This window comes from Mercenaria mercenaria, chromosome 7 (genome assembly GCF_021730395.1).
Source record: "Mercenaria mercenaria strain notata chromosome 7, MADL_Memer_1, whole genome shotgun sequence".
Lineage (NCBI taxonomy): Eukaryota > Metazoa > Mollusca > Bivalvia > Venerida > Veneridae > Mercenaria > Mercenaria mercenaria.
Window position 1 is genome coordinate 29,869,244 of NC_069367.1, and position 22,098 is coordinate 29,891,341.

General features: G+C 35.5%; 1 protein-coding gene across 2 annotated transcripts in view; it reads right to left on the reverse strand.

Annotated features, from left to right (window-relative positions):
- Positions 1-1,063: 1,063 nt before the first annotated feature.
- LOC123554652 (perlucin-like protein) overlaps positions 1,064-22,098 on the reverse strand; it is a 32,056-nt gene continuing 11,021 nt past the window's right edge. The window contains exons 1-6 of one of the 2 annotated variants that reach the window (XM_045344921.2): positions 4,826-4,964; positions 3,335-3,432; positions 2,700-2,796; positions 2,175-2,261; positions 1,484-1,610; positions 1,064-1,183 (exon numbers count right to left, since the gene is read on the reverse strand). In XM_045344921.2, the coding sequence (XP_045200856.2) occupies positions 1,159-1,183; positions 1,484-1,610; positions 2,175-2,261; positions 2,700-2,796; positions 3,335-3,432; positions 4,826-4,862 (471 nt within the window). In that variant the 5' untranslated portion in view covers positions 4,863-4,964 and the 3' untranslated portion in view covers positions 1,064-1,158. Of the gene's footprint in view, positions 1,184-1,483; positions 1,611-2,174; positions 2,262-2,699; positions 2,797-3,334; positions 3,433-4,825; positions 4,965-22,098 lie in introns of those variants that run through there. The other variant, XM_045344920.2, reaches the window with a different exon arrangement.

Below are 22,098 nucleotides of genomic sequence, written 5' to 3' on the forward strand. Positions count from 1 at the left end.
CTTTCGGTTTTGATTTGCAAAACTTGCCACATGGGATGTATAAACATGAAAACCGTCTTATTTCGTGCAGAACGTATTCTAGCAGTAAAGAGGTGTGATTAAAGCACTCGTTCTGCACGAATTTGTGCTATGATCTATTTACTTTGGACTTCTTTCGATACACCACGAAAGCACATTTTCGACCGAATTACTGACCTTATTCCTATACCTTTCGTTCCGTATTGTTGACTGGTTCCCTACAGGTTTCGTTTGAAAATTACGTCACGAAAGCAGTTTTAATCATAAAATGAGTCTGACTTTATGCATAAAAGATGGATACTTATTATAAAGCAAGATAGGCTGCTCATTGTAATGAGCTTTATATAATTTTATTTTGTTATGCAGATCCACATCCATTGAAATTGACGATTAAACGTGTACCAATTGTGATTTTCAAATGATATTCAGAAAGTTGAACAATTCTATTAGTTTCGCAAAAATTTGCCGTGACTTTTTGTGCTAACTACGATTCACCTGCCCCTCATCGATGTGCGTTCGAAACTTCCTTTATGCTATTGAGTTGTTTGTATGAAAAAGATAACCAGCTGGCCTGTTCTACAAAGGTACATGCCCAGGTCTGAAACAATGCTTTATGTCCACCAATCCACCAAGAAAGTCTGTGAGGGTAGTCATATGACTTAAATTGTGGCCGTGTGATTTTAACCCCTGCAAAACAAACTAACGATCAATGCCAATTATGTAAATATACACATAAGTTCGTCATTAAGGAAAACATAAGAAAAAAGTATATATTTTTAGGCATTGTTCGAAAACAGATTATCAAGGCTGGAAGACAAAACAATTCGTCAAAGTGTACAATTCGCAGATCAGATTTTCTTCCTTCCACTTTTTCCAGTAACACAAGTTTACTTGACTGAACAATTTGGCAGTTTGTCTAAGAAATTAGACAACCAAATCGTAATTCTGTGTATAAGTTTGTGTATTGTATAGCTCATGGTTTTTTGAACAAGGTGATTATGTACACCTGTTTACTATTCGTATTTTAACGTAAACAAAATTACAATTAAACATTTTAAGACTTGGGTGTTATTGTTTCGAAAATGAAAATAACGTTATTCATTTGAAAATCAACATTGCAGTCCAGATTTGTGTAATATACTACCCCACGACTGGACCTGAAGATCTGAAGCAAATACAAAAACATGTAATCAGTTCACAAAAAGTAGCACTTTAATAATTATCTTGAAAATCAAGTTGTTTTTTTTTGCATAACAGCATTTTTGTATGTAATTATTGTAACTTATTATATATATAACTCTATTTACTATGTTTCTGACATAATTGTCATTTTTTGTTTGCAATTCTGTCAAAATTTCGCTATGAAAGTGCTTAATATATATGTTTCTGTGGTTTGCATCCGATAAATTTGATTAATAGGTTCAATTTTTCTGACAACTCTTTACCTATCAAGTTTGTTACTTACGGCATTTCACAGATCGGTTCATAGTTTGAGTTACAAGAGACGTCATACCAACGATACCCATTGTAATTTGTAAATATCACACAATCTTCCTCCCCCGTGTTTGAATTTGGTTGCCCTGGGAACCAATCTGCAAGATATGAAATAGGCAAAGAATATATTAATTACATCTGCTTAAAGCGTGTATCTTTATTGATGGTGAAATAATGCATCTTTGATAAATAAAAGAAAATTGTAACTGCAGACTGAGTCTGACACGGGTTGTCGTTAGCAAATTACAGAATAAAACGGGTTTGGTGAAAATTGCACTTTTGTACTGTCTAGACCGCAACAAAAGAGGTCGAAATACAACGTAGTTGACTTGAATTAAGCATGTACTTACTGTCCAGAGATATTTTCCACTCATTGACATGGACATTCAAAGTGGAATTTAACCTCTTTCAAATCCACAAATCTATATTTGAATTTCAGATTTTGGTTTAAGGGGCTGGAAGGCTACAAAACTACTGCTTGAATGTATGTTGTAAATATATGAGAAAAGAAGAAGTGATTTTGATGTGTCTTATCATTATCAAGCTGTAAAAATATTCCGAATGTTGAATATGATATGGAATACTGTGTAGGTTTTGTTCATTTCAAAGGAAGAAATATTCCACTTAAAATGAAATAGAAATGAATCGACCGATAAGATCACCTGTAAAATTTGTTGGCGTATTAGAGCCAACCCACACCCATGTTCCTTCCTCTTTTTCGTCCGTAAGACCCATCCAACGATGAGCTCCTGTGACAACCAACAATAAGAAAAAATCAACAAGATTCCTACATATGTTTTGAACTTAACGCGGGCTATATTTATTTGTTTTTGTGCCCCTACCCCCACCAACGTAGACGAGTGATGATTTTAATCCGGCAAACATGTGTTGAATATAGATGGGTCATACTATAAAAAGTATATATCAGCGATTTATATAAGGAGTCATATAAAATTTATCATCATAGACATGAATATAGAACAACGTTCCTTGCCACTTCTTTAACCATCTGCCTTGAAAAGTAGATTTTGAGAACAAATTTACATAACTGTCATTAACATTCTCCATTACCAAGTAACTTTTTGATATGATTGATTGCTAAAACTATTACGACCGCTTCTTAACGTTGATAAATACTTAAACCGTTATATCAACACTGAGTCATGTCAAGACGTACTATAACCTACCGTGCATCGCTTTAAGTGTGTCCTTTATAAAACTGTTTTCTGTGCTGTCATCTACCTGCACTAAGTGGCCAAAAGCATGTTGTCCCTGACAGTAATTCTGTATAGAAACATATAACAAAATGCATAGGAATATATCAGTGGGAGTGGGGGTTGGGCTCCGTGGCCGAGTTAAGGTGACTTCTTGCATTAATATGCATGATCTGACACAGTTCTATAAATAGCGCAAGTAAAACTTCACTTAGTTCCATTTTAATATCGATAAACATTGAAGATTTCGTTCAATAAGAAAACAAAATGTTGGAGTATATAATAAAAGGGTCATAATAACAATAGCTAGATCTTAGATTTTATATTCGGCTCCCGTAGATTTTGCCAGATCGGATCACACTCGGCGATTACACGCCTCGTGAGATCCTATCTGACAAAAATCCACTCGGCCGAAAACAGCATCCCAGATCGAGCTATTGTTATAATAACCCTAGTGTGCATCCGAAGAATGCCGAAAGGTATTAGACATGTTCACTTTGTACACAAACATTGCTGAACAGTTGGCAAGCATATCGGCGCTCTATTGCATACTAATAATGAGAATATATCAAAGTAAAGAAAAGGTTGTTTTCATGTAACATACATACCTCTGCATCATGGAATGAAAATCTGTCTTTGGTGAACCAATAGCACGATGATCTATGTGACACCCATCCATCGGGACAACTAGCACTTGTCACAAGAACTGAAATGGACAAAACGAAGTGCAAGACGATAAAATCTAGGAGACATAATTAGTCATCGATAAAATGCGACTGTTAAGTTATCATAGAACGTACTTTTTTACTGGAAGCTATCTTTGACTCTGTAATTCATGTTGATTTATGCATCTAAGGAACCCAACGTTGCCCAGTGCAGTATAGCCCAGCATATAAAAATTGTACATGTTTTCTTTATACCGGTATTGAACTATTAGGCTCGTTAAGAACATACAAAGACTAACGAATCCAATTCTCTTGAACCGAAATTGTCTGCAATGAATCCAAGATGATGTTCAGACGAAAGATTTTGAAACAGTTAGTAAGTTTTTCCAGGTAATGCTTTGCTGGAAAGACCATACAATTAGTGTTTTAATAATATATGCGTTTATTGCAAACGACTTTGCCACTATTCTGCTACTGTTGGACCAAAATATCTAACAAATATTAAACAATACATGGTCTAAAATATATATACAATGTGCAATTTTCTTTATTGAACATGAAATCTAAACCATACATTTAGATTTTAAGTGTCGAAACTGTTGTAAAATATAATTTAACTTTACCTGAATGATGGCAATGCTTTGAAGAGTACAAGATTACTAAAACATGTATTCCTTACGAAATGTATACACTAGAGGAATCATGACTGCAACAATATTATCACCATGAAAGTAGTTTAGAAACAAATCCGAATTTTGTAATAAATTTTAGAACATGTCAAAATCGATGGAAGACTTACGGAATTACACAATGATGAGACGAAAGAGTTTATCAAATCCTATTATTCTTTGGTTTTGTTCGCATCATCAAAGTTATATTTATTAACTTCATGCGTTTGATAAATAAAATACTTCTTTTAGAAGCAAGAAAATGCAATACAATCAATGGAATCAAATTGGTATCTGAACATTTCAGATTTATATTACTTTGATAATAGTGTACATCCATTCTTTCATTAGTTTTGTATGATACAAAGTGTGGAACAAAAATTTCGACAAGCTTGTCACGATGTTTTTTTCCGAAATCCATGTTATTACAAGAAATACTGTATTTATCGACCAAAATTCATTGATACTAAATGAATAGGCCGAAAGAGTTTCGTGACGAAATGACAATTTACCTTTTACAATACGGATATGCAGTGCATTTAAAATATTCAACGACCATTACTTACATACGCAACATATTTACACACATTCACAAATTGTATATTTACAATCTTCTTTATTGTTTTATTAGAGATTTTCATAAGAAATATGAAAAGAATACGACATTTCAGCAGACACATACTGATTTCTAAATGAATCACTTATATGCACATTCTATCATTGCAGCTATTAGCTGTGCCTAATACTATAAAACTACTGCACTTACCAAATGAAAACAAAATAACCACATATTTTATAACCATTTTTCTCTATAACTAAAATGTCGTACAATAGATTCAGTCCTTATCTTTTGCTCTTGTACATCAATAAGCTGATAGCCTAAGTGACATAAAAATGACTGTGGCTCGGTTCAAATCTTGATATAGAATACCAGCAAAATTCAAAATTGAACATGTTTTGACGTAAAGAATATGCAAACAATTTGAATTCGAAATTAAAATTTGAGAATTCGTAATTAGTACCGTTACCGATAATTTTATTATTATTATTATACCACATTTATATAGCACTCTTTTCATGCACTTGTACACGTTCAAAAGTGCTTTACAGAATAAATTGCAAAAATACAAACAAATACGTATACAAAGATAATGCATTCCACATTAACAAAAATCATGAATGAAAACAAGTATAATTTAGAAAAAAAACAAGCTAAAAAAAAAAAATGTATCGGTCAGTTAACAAAATATTGTACAAAGAAGTGGGTTTTGAGCAGGCTTTTGAAAGCAGCTAGCGTGTCAGCTTCCCTGATCTTGACAGGAAGAGAGTTCCAAAGCTTTGGAGCAGTGCACGAAAAGCTGCGATTGCCATACATCATGGTATTAGATTTTGGCATAACCAGTGCCAGCGTGTCTTGCGATCTTAGGGTCCTGACCGGTTTATACACTTCTAGCATATCCCTAATATAGGCAGGGGACTGATTGTGTAACGCCTTAAAGGTGTGGGTCAGAACCTTGTACTGCACCCTGTATTTCACTGGCAACCAGTGAAGCTCCTTCAGAACCGGTGTTATATGATTGCGACGGGGCGTCTTAGTGATTACGCGAGCTGCAGTGTTCTGGACATGTGCAACTTGTTAAGTGTGCTGTTTGGTATACCACTTAACAAGGCATTACAGTAGTCTAACCGTGAAGAAAACCAGCTGTTTATAAGGGTTTTTGTGGCATCACTGGTAAGATACCGTCTGATGTGACCTATTCTGCGAAGTGTGCATATCCACCCCGGGCACACCGAGTTGACTTGTTGTTCCATATCCATACCGCTGTCAAATACTGCTCCAAGATTCCTAACACATTTCGTGGATTTTATCACAGAATCACCGACCTTCACAGAAACGTCATCAATGTATTTGGAGTTACGCTTTGATGTCAATAGCATTACCTCAGTTTTGTCAGCATTGAGCTTCAGCATGTTGGAATTCATCCACGAGACAATTTCAGTCAGACAGCTCTCAATGCGGCGCAAAGCTTCACTTCTGGCCACAGCCTCTATCGGCTTAAAAGATAGGTAAAATTTGAGAGTCATCAGCGTAGAAATGATGAAGAAGTCCATGACGTCTGCATATGGCACCCACGGGTTTAGTGTACATGATATAGTTCTTTGGACCAAGCACTGATCCCTGGGCACACTGAAATTTCATCAACGTAGGCGTCGACAACTCACCATCAACGCATACAGTTTGATAGCGGTCACTAAGATATGATGACATCCATGCAAGTGCTTTGCCCTGTGACTCCAAAATGATGTTCGAGCCGGTGTAACAGTGTTTTGGTGATCAATCGTGTCGAAAGCCGCAGAAATATCGAGTAGCACGAGGACTGTTACAGAATTCTGATCGAGAGATGTGAGGATGTCATTCTGTACCTTTATCAAAGCCGACTCAGTTGAATGAAACTTCTGTAAGCAGACTGCAGCCCCCTCATGTAGCCTCATTTTCACTCAAGTGCCGCTCAAGACGCGCTTTCTACTACCTTTTCTAAGATTTTTGAAATGAAAGGGAGGTTAGATACAGGTCTGTAGTTTTTGAGAATGTTTGGTTCAAGACCTGGTTTCTTAAGCAGGGTCTTATCCTAGCACTTTTAAACTCTTTGGTACATAACCTAATTCCATTGATGTATTTTTGATGTTTGTTATCAGCGGCAAGAGCTCATCGAGACATTTTTTCAGAAGCCATGTTGGTAAAGGGTCAAGTTCGCAGGATTTGTTTGGAGATTTTTGTATAATTTGTTCTACCTCTTCTATCGTTGTAGGAGCCAAATCAATAAGACAGTTTGCTACTTCTTGGTGTCCTGGACAATGCAAGTCTACTGAATCACGATCAGTTTGGCTATGCGAAATAATATCATTCCTAATGTTCTCAATTTTCTCGATGAAAAAGTCACTAAACTTCTGCGCAAGTTCCTTTGGTGATGTGTTAGAGGGACGGGAAGCATCTTGGCTGTCTCCTAGTAGATTTTTGGTTATCTTGGCCAAACTTTTGTGGTCACTGCCACACGATTTTCACCTTATCAGAGAAGTAGTCGGTTCGGGCCTGAATTAGGAGTTTATTCATGGTAGCACATTGGTCCCTATAAAGTTGATGGTCGATTGTTAGTTTGGATTTACGCCACTTCCGCTCAAGCTGCTTTTTAAGTGTTTAGCCTCATGAAGTTCGTCTGTAAACCACGGACAGCTAGGTCGAAGAACGATAGTTTTTGTGCGTAAAGGAGCGTGTTTATCTATCAGTAAGGATAATCCTTTTGAATATGCATTTACTAGCTGATCCACGTCTGCGCCTTCTGGAAGCGTATTTAGTGCAAGGGACGCTGAGATGTCTTGTTTGAAAGAACTTACGTCAATAGAGCGTAGTTTCCGAAAAGAAACTTGCTTCCGTATCGGAGCTGGTTTTGCGGCACTGGCGTTGAAGTGAATTGCATGGTGATCCTGTGACATATTACCAGTATTGTCACAAAGACCTGGATCGATGACCTCGACACATGATATTATTTTGCTGTCGTTCCTGGTTATTACAACATCTAATGTATGGCCGCGGGTATGGGTTGGTCCGTTCACATGTTGATGCATACCACATGACTGAAGTACACTTTTAAATCTGACATGCTAAGATATGAAATCAACGTAATATATATTTCCCATTGGTAAGAAGAAGCGCGACTATTTACAAGTAGTTCTTTATCCCCCCAAAAAAGAATAATATAAAATAATAATTCAGTTTAGATATTTTATAGAACCCACTAGAAAGCATGTCTAACGTTAAGTTTCTATATACACGAGTCTGAGAAGAGATTTCAAATGGATACAATTCATTATCTGTAGATAAATCCAAACAGGTAGATTAACTAGATATAACAATTTTTCAGACCTGATATTGTGAAATTATTAATATTCGTGAGGAAAATATTTTCTGACATGGATTTAGTAGTTGCATCAATCCATGAAATTAAGTACCAACGAAAAAATAAAATTCCATTTAATTCAATCTACAAAATTGAAGCTCACGAATTCATACTCCCATGAAGTAACCGTTTTGCTCAGTCATGGAACTCCTTTTCTAAGTTCAAGCTTGTTTAGTTCTGCCCACTGTTTTCTCGTTTAGGGCAATCCCATTTATTTAACGGGGGACCATACGTCGCTTTTCATGGAATTACACGCTCATTGAAGGTTCCATGTGCACCGCCGTATGAACAGATCTGCAGATGTCTCTAAATTGTTTTTTGTACTTGTAGCATGTGTAAATGTTAGAGGGCATGGACGGTAGCATGCGTTTCCATTACCGTCCATGAACAGGCACAATCAAACCGAGCCTGTAACATTTTCGTTTTAGTTGTGTTGAGCGACCTGTGGAGTTTCCGTTTTCTATTTCATGCCTACGAAATTAAATGATTTTGCAGTATTTCTTTTTATAATGCCAATGGCATAATGATTATATTATGTCAGGGACTAAGAAGTTAGTCTCCTGTTTTCAATTATTATTGTTTGTGACGCTGTAGCGTTTCGTCTGGTGTAAATCATGCTTCCAGACGCTGTTTTGTATATGAAAGGTCCCGATTATTCTTCAGTTTGAGAACAGACGCCAATTGTCTGTTATTTGCGCTCTTAATGTTGAAGTTAAACTTATGAATTCTGTTAATAAATCAATTTTGTACATCAATAGATAATTTGTCTAATATTTCAATAGCAAACGGAAATTAAATTGCAAGAGGTCAATTTAATGCGTGTTTTGAACGTTGCAAATGCTTGAATCGGAAAAGATTGTACTGGACTAGTGGTAAGGCCGACTCTAGACAGTAATAGAACTGACTGTAATATCAACAAGATTTTATAATTTAGATATTTTCTTGTTGTATAAAACCACAGGAACAGGTCATATTCCCATTGACAGTAGATACCATTTTGTGACTATCAAATCGTTTGAATTTTTATCCTGAAAATGTATTGGAAGTTAACTACGTACGTCAACATTTCTTTTCTAAACAGTGATTACCTCTGGCATAGAAGCGTTGATCGAGCATTTGTATTTTTCTCTGCCATAAAATGGCCCAAAGGTATGGAGCGCCGTTTTACTATTTTCTAGGCATTTTTGATATCAAGAAATGATTTCTTGATATCAAACATTTGATTTCTTGATATCAAGAATTAATTTTGATATCAAGAAATGATTCTTGATACCAAGAAATCGAAAATCGATTTATTTGTTTTGGATATCAGAAATTCATTTTTTGATATCAAGAAATGCTGTCTATTGTTTTATATCAAAAAGTCGAATTTTTGATATAAAAATCGATATTTTGATATCAGGAATTCGATTTCTTGATATCAGAAAATCATTTCCTGATATCAAAAAATTAGTTATAATTTTTGATATCTGGAAATAGAATTCTTGATATCAAGAAATCATTTCTTGATATCTAGAAATACGGACTATTTTTTGATATCAAAACAACACAGAAAATGACGTCAGATGACCTTCAGCTTTTCACGGAAGTAAAGAAAATGAAAGTACACAGGTTAAACTTGAAAACGAAAGTCACATTTGCAATGGTCAATAGCCAGGGTTCACGCGCAGGGGTCACCCCCTTCTAAATGTATGCGCGTGGACTTCTTCTCTGTTGTTTTCTTTTTTTTTGCTAATGAGGAGTCAATTTTCAGCACTTTCTAACAATTTGAATATGCCTGGGCTTTAGCACGACATGTCAGCTTTTCATCTATGAAAAAATATTTGCACTCGGAATAAACACAAATTCCACAGAGGTCCGTAACGGAGCAATGGTATATGGAAATGTTTGGAATTTCGTCAAATCGTTCAAAAGGTCCTTTTTGATGTTGTCTAAAAGTGTCAGTATACGCCTCGGATGTCAGATATTTCCGTATTTGAGATTTTTTTTCAGAAATATTTTCAAAATGAATTTCGTGAAATAAATGTTGATTCTACGGAAGCGTGAAAGGGCCATCAGACGCTAACAAGGTTTATTACGTTACGGCCACGGAAAGGATATGTAGAGTCATGCAGTATGTTTACGTAAATTCAGATCATTTTAATACCTTCATAGTTATTCTTTGTTCCCTGTCTATAGAATATTACTCAATTCATATTATAATACATTTTTACGAAAATACCATAACGTTACGCTGCAGATGATAAAATAAAACCGATATTCTGCTTTGTTGTTTGCCATTGTGTCTTTCCTGATCACGGACATAAATTCCCGCGCTTTAAAATAAGACAAAATTACACTATAAGAAATTTGTGCTATAAAGAAAGTTTTTCATATGGTTTTCTGTTATTATTATTTGTTGAATATGGCATGCTAGAAAAATATACTGTCACTGGTTGTCGGTGCTTCGTTACCGTCTTAACAGTTACCATTCAGTCGGATATTTCAATCTGCACCTACAAACAGTGGAAGAAATCTTATATTGTGAGTCACATGCAACTTTCCTATAAGCACATACCCTTTGTTTGCTACGCAAATACTGTTTTATCGTTCCGAATGGCAATATGATTATAAGTGTCGAGGTACGAGGTATGAGAACAATCAGTAAATGGGAGCTCCGCCAAGCGGGCCAATATACGCCCCAACAGTCCTAGATCAGAGGAGCAGAGAGTAACATTCAAACTAAGTTTTCTGAGTGTGGGTCAATCAAGGGAGGGGGTGCGGCGGCAAAAGTAATTTTGTTTTCAGTGGGGGTGGGCGTTGTGGCGGGGTAGGGGTGGGGAATGTGTGTGTGTTGGAAGTAATGTGGATTTCTGCATTTTTCAAATAATCTTATCACAACCCATTTATATTTCAAGTTTTAAGTCGATACCTTGAATATTTTTGAAGTTTTACAAATTACAAAGGACATATTTTACATTTGAACTCGATTTGGGACCGTGACCTTTGACATTTGGCCTATCAATCGACTTTATTATATTATTATTATTATTATACCAAATTTATATAGCACTCTTTTCATGCACGTGTACACATTCAAAAAGACTTCACAGAAAAATTGCAAAAATACTAACAAATACGCATACAAAAATAATGCATTCCACATAAATGTGAAACGTATAGATTAAACGAGATAAACATACATACATATTTAAAAGTATTTAGGTTACCCTAGGATAAAATACTGTTCTACGCAGTTTTATGAAGAAGAAGAAGAAAAAAAAAGCAACAATGTATCGGTCAGTTAACAAAATATTGTAAAAAGAAGTGGGTTTTTAGCAGGCTTTTGAAAGTAGCTAGCGTGTCAGCTTCCCTGATCTTAACGGGAAGGGAGTTCCAAAGCTTTGGAGCAGTGCACGAAAAGCTGCGATTGACATACATCATGGTTTTAGTTTTTGGCATAACCAGTGACAGCGTGTCTTGTGATCTTAGGTTTCTGACCGGTTTATACATTTCTATCATATCCCTAATATAGGCAGGGGACTGATAGTGTAAAGCCTTAAAGATGTGGGTCAGAACCTTTTTACTGCACCCTGTATTTTACTGGCAACCAATGGAGCTCCTTCAGAGCCGGTGTTATATGATTGCGACGGGGCGTCTTGGTGATGACGCGAGCTGCCGTGTTCTGGACATGTTGCACTTTGTTAAGTGTGCTGTTTGGAATACCACTTAAAAAGGCATTACAGTAGTCCAACCGTGAAGTAACCAGGCTGTTGATAAGGGTCTTTGTGGCATCACTGGTAAGATACCATCTGATGTGACCTATTCTGCGAAGTTGTGCATATCCAGCCCGGCATGCAGAGTTGACTTGTTGTTCCATATCCATATTGTTGTCAAGTACTGCACCAAGATTCCTAACACATGTTGTGGATTTTATCACAGAGTCACCGACCTTAATAGACACGTCATCAATGTACTTGGAGTTACGCTTTGATGTGAATAGCATTACCTCCGTTTTATCAGAATTGAGCTTCAGCATGTTGCAATGCATCCACGAGACAATTTCAGCCAGACAGCTCTCAATGCGGCGCAAGGCCTCACTTCTAGCCACAGCCTCTATCGGCTTAAAGGATAGGTATAATTGAGAGTCATCGGCATAGAAATGGTGTGGAAGTCCATGACGTCTGCATATGGCACCCACGGGTTTAGTGTACATGATATAGTTCTTTGGACCAAGCACTGATCCCTGGGGCACACTGTATTTCATCAACATAAGCGCCGACAACTCGCCGTCAACGCATACAGTTTGATAGCGGTCACTAAGATATGATGACATCCATGCAAGTGCTTTGTCTGTGACTCCAAAGTCGATGTAACAGCGTTTGGTGGTCAATCGTGTCGAAAGCTGCAGACAGATCGAGTAGCACGAGGACTGTTGCAGAATTTTGGTCGAGGGATGTGAGCATGTCATTCTGTACCTTTATCAAAGCCGACTCAGTGAATGAAACTTTCTGTAAGCAGACTGCAGTCCCTCATGTAGCTTATTTTCACTCAAGTGCCGATGAAGACGCGCATCTACTACCTTTTCTAAGATTTTGAAATGAAAGGGAGGTTAGACACAGGCCTGTAGTTTTTGAAAATGTTTGGTTCAAGACCTGGTTTCTTAAGCAGGGGTCTTATCCTAGCACTTTTAAACTATTTTGGTACATAACCTAATTCCATTGATGTATTTTATGATGTTTGTTATCAATGGCAAGAGCTCCTCGAGACATTTCTTCAAAAGCCATGTTGGTAAAGGGTCAAGTTCACAGGACTTGTTTGGAGATTTTTGTATAATTTGTTTTACCTCTTCTATCGTTGTAGGAGCCAAATCAGTAAGACAGTTTGCTACTTCCTGGCGTTCTGAACAATGCAATTCAACTGAACCACAATCAGTTTGGCTGTGCGAAATAATGTCATTCCCAATGTTTTCAATTTTCTCGATGAAAAAGTCACTAAACTTCTGCGCAAGTTCCCTTGATGATGAGTTAGAGGGACGGGAAGAATCATGGCTGTCTCCTAGTAGATTTTTGGTTATCGTGGCCAAATTTTTTTGGTCAGTGCCACACGACTTCACCTTCTCAGAGAAGTAGTCGGTTTGGGCCTGAATTTTTGCGCTTGAATACTAGGGTACAAGTATATAAAGTGTTTTTCTTTCTTTTAGTCGTGGGTATGGGTTGAGTTGGAGAGTAATGTGGATTGTTGCAGTCCTAAAATCACCTAAAACCACCCATCTATATTCCAGGTCAATGCCTTATAGTTTTAAAGTTATGCTCCGAACACAAAAATACAGCTCTGAACTAAATTTATATCCTTGACCTTTGACCTACAACCAAGTTCATGCGTTCTGTACATCGTCTTACTGCCACCTACCTATATGCTAAGTTCGAAGTCAATACCTTGAATGGTTATTAATTTATGCTTTGCACACAAACTATGACAGAGAGATTTGACCTAGCTGTTACATGAACCTTTGATCTACAGACGACTCTGCACATCGTCTTATCGCCATCTACATATATGTAAAGTTTTAAGTCAATACTTTGAACGATTACTGAGTTATTCTCCGGACACGAAATGTGATGGACAGACGGGACAGACGCACACGCCATAACACAATTCGTCAGCTTTTTATAAAACGGGTGTATAAAACCAATCTGTGCATAACTGATTGATTAACTGCAAATTTATACGAAGACCCGTTGAAAGAAATGAATGCAACCAATCAAGTTAAAAGTAGACACGCAAGCGACCATATTACGGACTTATTCAATGTCTCTTTTGGGATCATGGAGACGGTGCTAGGACTGTAAGGGGTGTTACATGTATATAACACCTCGCATTAACAATCTCGATCAAGTCGAACTGGATATTTATTTGGTTGCATTCCATACTTCCAAAGAAATTTCTTAATGGTTTTGCTGGTAATGAACGAAACCATCTGGTACCCAAAATGAAAATAAAGTGTTACGTTCCACACGAAATTGCTAGTGTTCCGTTTTTGCTCTGATATTGGCATTTTTTGTATTCTTCCCGGCCGTGCCAAACGCCGAACCTTTAAATAATACTGTGGTGTGAGTAACACTACTAACATCTTTTATTTCCCTTTAAAATGAGTGACGTGGTGGAAAGTAATTGTGCACGCGAGTATTCCATATCTTCCACATAGCTGAGAGTGCAAAATGTTCTGGAGGAGACTACCCAAAGCAAACGAAAAGGCAAAAATTCATAGATACCAACAAAAACAGGATCCCTGTTCGTGTAACATAAAAGAAATAGTCGTGATTAAATTAGGTACTCAAATTATCCAGAGCCCGAGAGGTTTTGTGCTACTCAAGTAATCAGTCTCGCACTTAATTGAAAACATTTTAGTTTGTTTGATATTTCAGAGACACTCCGCCTACATTACATAACCTTATTTTGTCTGGAAGCTTTTCACATCTCAGAGTCACAAACAAGTAGTACGTAATTTCTTTGGCAGTGGTCATTAGACATAGAATAAATATTGCTTATGTATCAAAAAGTGTGTACAAAGCATAGATTCAGCATGAACATGACAGAGACATGGAGAGTTGCGTCTATTTCATTATTTCATCTTTAACTTCCCTGTTGCGTAAATACATGTCTCCATAACTGGAAGAAATTCAAGAAACAAGGAAATACTTTGCATTATCTAGACTGACATCTGTAAAAAAGAGATGTTTCAGTATCACAGAATAATCCCACCAGACGATTTATTTGCCAGGATGCCAAGCCTTGTTATGAGAAATTCGATTCTAGTAATGACAAAATTATTCAATGTCGTATGACCCAATCTTTAGTTTTATAGGCCATTCACATTACCGGGAAGGTATTCAAGTGTTGATAATTGATATTTATCATCCTGCATGGCAATTTTTCATTTATGTCAATTTAGAAACTAAATGAACTGGTTAAAGATATTTTTGTCAAAATAGAGTTACAAAGCCTTCTAGTTTACTAGAAGGCTTTCATTCTGGCCCAGCACATGGACAGCTTTGAGTAGAAAGATTTTTTGTAAAGTAAAAATTTCGATGTTAGCATCTGATAACCGTAATACTGCATTGTGTCTTCGTTATGAATATGCCTAGCATGCTAGTATTTCTAAATACAGTCACGAATGCCGTGTTTAAAACTTCTCAAACCGCCGAAACTGTTTTAGGTACAGTTATGTCTATGTTTTGAAAGTTAACACTAGAAACTGTACATATTGACATGCCAATATCTTTAGATGACTAGAAATATACCGGTATACAATTATTTTACACTAACAGTGGGTGTATTCTAACTATCTGGTTTTAATAAATGATTACAATATACAGGGAATCAAATACCTGTTCCAAATGGAAAAAAATGGGCAATTAAAGTGAGGAAGGTACAGGATTAACAAATTTATCAGGAGCTTTTACATTGGCAGTACTTATCACAAATATATCTATCTTTTTAAGCCTTTAGTAATTGCATGCATTTAGGAAGGAAACATCTGACATGACTTGCGATTACCACTGTTAGGGAACATATTGTTCGTTGTCACCACCTTCTTAAATAGCAGTATTAAAACTGTAAACAGACTCCAAAGTGTCAAAAAATGCGACAGAATAAGATCAGAATCAATAACTAGTTCTCATTGTACTTTTAAGAATTTCAAAGAGACTAAATATTTGAAATAATTCATTTTATGAGTTTGTGCCACCTGTGAAAATACAGAATGCTACATAGTGACTGAGCACTGAAAGTAATATGGTTCATCTAAAGTCTAAATATTACAAAGTGAATAACACTGATATTAATTCATGTTGTGGTTAGCGGAACTTTATCTTAGGTCTCAATTATCCATGTACGCTATGTAGCACTGAAAAAAAGTACTCGGTGTATGTTGCAATTTATCTTGTCTTCTACAAAAGTACAATATGCAGTCTCGTAGATTCTAGATAAAACGTCAGAAATTGACAATGCGGAATGCATTAATCTAATCTTAAAATCACAATTTCACTGACACTAAAGGAACAATTTTGGGAAAACTATACTGAGGAAGACACATTGATCAATAATTTGTTCCGTCTTATCCAATAAACTCAGCACTTTGTAATTCCAATAAAAGGTATATGTAAGTAAACGGCAATGTATAAAACATTTGTATATAATATCAATGTCATTTTGTTTGTCACCTTTGCAAAACAATAAAAGACTAGAATATTTGGTACATGTATTTGTTAAAATTTCCTGGATATCGAACCACATAGCCTAACGAAGTCACACGATTAAAAATTATAAGTCGTATTGACGCCTAATTGGAACCAAAAATATGTATTCAACTTTAGCTGTGACATCTTAACATTTTGACATTACAACATGGTGACGTCATACACAACACTGAAAAAGAATGACCAACGTTGTAACTGTTTGGATCTATTTTTATCTTTTTGCTGTATTTAATAACTGAAGAATATTTAGACGTTGGTAATATGAGGATTAGTCGAGCTGGGAAAAGTGATATCAACCTAAGGTAACAAAATAAAAAAGGCAATATTTGTTTATCATAAAAATAAAGTTATGACTTCATAACGTTATGACATCACTACTGAAGTTCTAAACATGTATATGGTTTTGGAGCATGCGATTCTGTCTGAACTAATGAGAAAGACTTAATGGACTTGTAGATTTAATAAACAAAGACCAATTGCACGATGATTATGTCGACGTACTAGCTTTTGTATGGGTTCGGTAGAGCTTTGGGTTGTATTTGGGACCCTGGGGTTGGTAATAAGGATGTAACAGATACGATCCTGTATGATATGATCCTGTAATTATATATACGCATTCGTACACACAAATCTATTCAATAATGAACAAAATACATACAAGTACATCTATCGACCAATACAATTCAATGAAACACATATAAAGGTAACTATAACACATGTTTACCTGTAGTTATATAAATATACAATCACAAATAATGGATTTCATTTGATGGGGCACAAAATGGCATTGTTTACGTTTTGAATGATGGCGGAGAAAGCGGAGAGTGGTGTGATTGGTTATTGACGAGTGCAAAAGTTAATCGAACAAAATGGGATAAGTGACGGAGAGACTATCTAAATTTCTAAATACGACTACATACTTTACTAATTAAACTATTTAGAATACACTATTCCTGCTATAAAACGGGTTCTTTTAGAATACCGAGACTGACAATTGACATGTTGAAATATACATTTCTCAAAAAGACCTATTAAACATAAAGATGCTAACAGGGACCAAAATGTACAAATCCACCCCACGACAATTACACAAGGCAGCTTCTCTTTATGTATTATATGCAGAAGAGACAATCATGTCGGTGCGAAAAATAAAAAGGAAAGAAAAGGAAATTGCTCCTTAAAAGGACAGGGTCGGATAGATGATATATGGCCAGAGTGCCTCTTATTCGCGTTTTATCTGCCCAGAGTGGATAGAAATGAGAAGCATTAAGTTACTGTGTACCTGATTGCATTTGATGTAGCAGAATCAGTCAAAGGTGATATATTTCAAATTTCTTCCAATTAAAAAACTTCATTCCTTACACAATTCATAAAACTCAGTTTAAACATATATCGTTACAGAAGTCGAGTGGCTTACAATAAGGGCCTAGAAATGTTGCCATTATTAATTTTCAACTTCAAGTTGGTATTCATGAACTACAATGCACTTAAATATTAAAACACATTCAACAAACGTTTGAAAATGTATTGTCTTAAAAATCCCTAAAATAAGTTATGAAATTTGGTTGAGAGGTCCAATCAATGTGTATATGTGCAAAAGTAACATTCTAATCTTGTTCACAGAACTTACTAATACACAGCAGGAATGTCAATGATCAAAACTGGACGAATATACAGTTATCCTCACTTTAATGCCATTTATAATTTGTCCTTGAATTCTCCACCATACTTTTCATAACTCTGTTTGCACGAGTTGCACGAGAATGCTGTCATTCACGTAAAAACGGGGGTCAGATAAGTTGTAAATGCAATATCATCTAAACGTAATTAATGGATTATGCAGTTCAAGATAAACTTTATCTCATAACGTAATGAACAAGTATAATGTTATAACAACAACTATACTTACACTGATATAAGAAGCAGTCGGTTTATAAGTGACTTTATTGATTCATTTTGTGTTTTGTTATTGTTGTCAAAAAGTATAACGGAAGTGCCTCACAACTGAAGCGGAAACCAGTTTGATGCGCAAAATAGTCCACTGTAAGTAATATTTTTTGATAAATGTCCACAGAAATTAATAATTTTCTAATATTAAAGACGAATATCTGAATAGAATTCATTATTTGATAAGAAATTATAATCATCGACATGTTTTTTTAAAAGTCATACACGTGCTGTCACCTAAGTTGTCTCCCGTTGTTTATTAGAGTTACCTTTCGTCCGGCGCAATAATACTTTTGCAGTGAATCGCCGAGAAGTCGTGGGAAAACATGTAAATAAACTAAAATTGACCACCATTTCAAGATGATCTTCATGTGATCGACATTATGCATTTAACCCGCCTGACCTGTGTAGCATCTTAGATATCTGTTCTAAGGTATTCATTGTGTAGAATGTCATGTTATGCCCTTGCAATGCTAATCCCACTCTGATTTTCTTTTGTTTACATTTTTTATCAATGAGAAATATGGCGTCCATCCCGAGCTGAAATTACGTGCCGTTAAATTTTTACATGTTTAAGCAAACCTGGTGTGTTAGAAAGAAAATTTCATCCCTTCAACATTATTTGGAATACTGTTATTGTAAAAAACCTGTTTTTTCCTTATACAAAAGCTTAATATTTTGTGTAGAATGTTCTTTCACAAAGACCTCTGTTTTCCAATTGCATTCATAGTACCACATCCTTATCCACAAAGTACTGAATATTACAGGTGTCCATCAGTATTATATCAGTTTAGGAATATGTTTTTTATCTTCCCACCATCGATTTCTTGAATATGCACCCCTTCTTCATTTCTGTATGAACTGTGAATGTAGCAATATGCGTCCCCTTAATTACCGGAATGACTAACATCTAATGATTTTGACATTTTGGAACTCACAGCAAATTGGATGTCCGAAATATTATTCTCATTATTCTGACATGTTTGAATGCATAGAGTAGGATTTACAAGGTAAGAACTTGTTGCTGTTTCATTTATATTTGAATTTCCATATGAAAGATGTGAACTTAATTGTTTCCTTTCTTGATCACTTGTTTTTATGTTATGACTGAGAGACTGCACATTTCTGTGCCCAGTCACAGACATAATTGAACTGCTAGAAAACCCAGCCTTATGTAAATTAGAAGACACCATAGCTCTAATACAATGGTTTGTATACTTAACACTGAGGCAAGCTTCTTTTGATAAGTTTGGCATCAGCTTGTTAATTGTGTTTACTCCTACTGGTGAATTTGCATACCAGACACTACTATTTTGGTATTTTCTCAAAGATCTTTGAAAGAAGCGGTCACAATATGGATTAAGTTTACTTATGTACTTTTCAAAAGACAAGACCGGGCAACACTTATTACATTTTTTGTTCATACATGCGGGGCTGTTTCGCTTTTTTTTCTTCATCTACCCCATGGTGTGTCTTATCTGCCTCATTATAAGACATCCTTACATATCTATCACCATCAGAATCTACAGCAATAACAAAAGAATCTTTTCGCAGATTTTGTAAACCCTCCCTACCCCTGTGCCCAAACTGTGCAATTATCTCAAACATGACCTTTTTCTGTAATGAAACTGGGGTTTCAAGAGAAAATACCCCACTAATGTACAATTTTTCTAAGTCTTTTTCACTGATCGGTTCTTTGTTTTCACTCATGTCTTTTCCTTCTCTTTTCAGTGTCTTAATTTTACCAGACAGGACCTTGTTGGACTCTACAAAATCACGATCACGCATAAGTGACAGCTTTCTAGAGAATGGAAGAGCAGTGATGTGTCTATTAATACCAGCACGGATGGAGACGAGTGTGGGCTTTGAATATTCCTTCCCCGTTTTAGAGAGAAGAGCTGCATAAAACTGCTCTTATACTAGTAGTGCACCTAGCTCTGCTACCGGCATAATTTCAAACTCTGAGTGACCAAAACAAGCTTCCATGATGTAATCTGAAAATGGGAAATACATAATTGCATAGAGTGCACATTATTATATGTACTTTAAAGGAACTAAAAAAATCTAGATCTAGTCACTCACTTGTTGGTATTGTGAAACATACTGTCAAAGTGTAAGAAACAAGTCAAATATCTTTGCGACAAAGGAAAGAACTTGAAGAAAACGAATTTGATTTTATTAATTCAGTACATTCCTTTTAAAATATATCAAAAAAACGGAAAACCATACACAAAACTGGACAAGGAACAACACCGGAATAAATAAACTTTTTTTCGGCGACGCCGTCTAAATTCGTTTTCGTTTCCTATGCCACGTGACTTCAGTTGGCAAATCAAACTACTTGATAACGCATTATAGTAATTTATCAAAATGGAAGATTTATGCAACGCTCTGCCTGATTGGACGAGAGTGTCAATTTCTTTCACTCTGTTGATTGTGCTACGCTGAGTGAAATGTAGCAAAGCGTTTATACTAAAAGACGCTGTTCACAGTTTTAAAGCTAACTTTGGCTAAGTATATTTAGCAAGAATATTGATATATCTCAAAATGATAAGTAAGTTTTAAATTAATAAATATGATAAAAACCTGTTCAGATACCAACATATATCAAATTAAAGAAAGAGCTGAATACGGTCCGCGTATCACATGAATAAGGGTGTGATAAGAGTCTTTTATGTAGAGAAGTGCTTTTTAAAAGATTTTCCTTGTTACAGTTGTCGTCTGTATTATGAAGTATGTGATATTATAACGGTCAAACTTTGCTTACGAAACAGAAATATTGAAATAATTACAATTGTATGTTTTGCTTGACCTTCACTTTTTTATAGGTGTGACGTCATTGTCCAAATATTCATGAATAGCGAATATGCATTTGTTAAAGCGGGATCAGTTGGCCTATTTTAGAAATAAATAAAAATAATAAATAAAAAAATCCTTTAATTGATTTTTTTCTCATGTATTCTAATCAAACTTGATTTGTAGCATCTTTATTAGGCCCGCAGCCAACTTTGTTCAGCTGGAACATTTGACCCATTTTAGGAGCTGCTAGAGCTAAAACTAGAAATGCCTTTATACAGCGTCTCATGAACAGCTTGGTGGATCTTTGTCATACTTGGTCAAGAGCATCATTATAAGGTCCTCTTCCAAATTTATTTATATATGAATTTGGGCCCTATTAGGGACCACTATAGCTAAAAGTAGATATGCCTTTCTTCGCATTAACCACTAAAATGTAATGGATTTTTTATCAAACTCGATGTGTAACAATATCGTTAGGTCTCCTGCTATTTTGTTACAAATAGGGATAGGGACCAATATAGCTAAAAATATAAACACGTTTAATGACCTCTTCTCATGAACCGCTTCATGAATCTTCATCAAACTACTGCTGTAATTATTCGTCTAAGGATAAACGAAACAAAATTGCAACCCTACGAAACCTTTGCGAAAAATTAAAAGAGAACCATTTAAATTGTTAAAGTGCGGTGTTTAGTTTTGCAATTTGAAAAATGTTAGATGAAAGATGAATGTTAGATGAAAATTTCATAAACTTCTTTCCTTATTACATATCGCCGACCATCATTTTTAAAGATATTTCTTGTTTCAATTGAATTGACTGGTTAATATATAGTCATTATTAAAGTAAACTTCATCAGGATAAATAGAAAAAATTTCAAAAAAATTGCTGATGGGATTTTAATAACAAAGATCACGCTGCTTTAAATTGAATATTTCTGTGAAGTGATGGATTATTTACTGATTTTCACTCGAGAGCTGGATGTGTAATATTTGAATAAATAAAAGGTACGAGTATCGAGTTTTTATTGTTATATCTTTTCGTGTGAAAATACACGACATTCTTCATTTCTACATGTCCGACATTATGTGCAAAATAT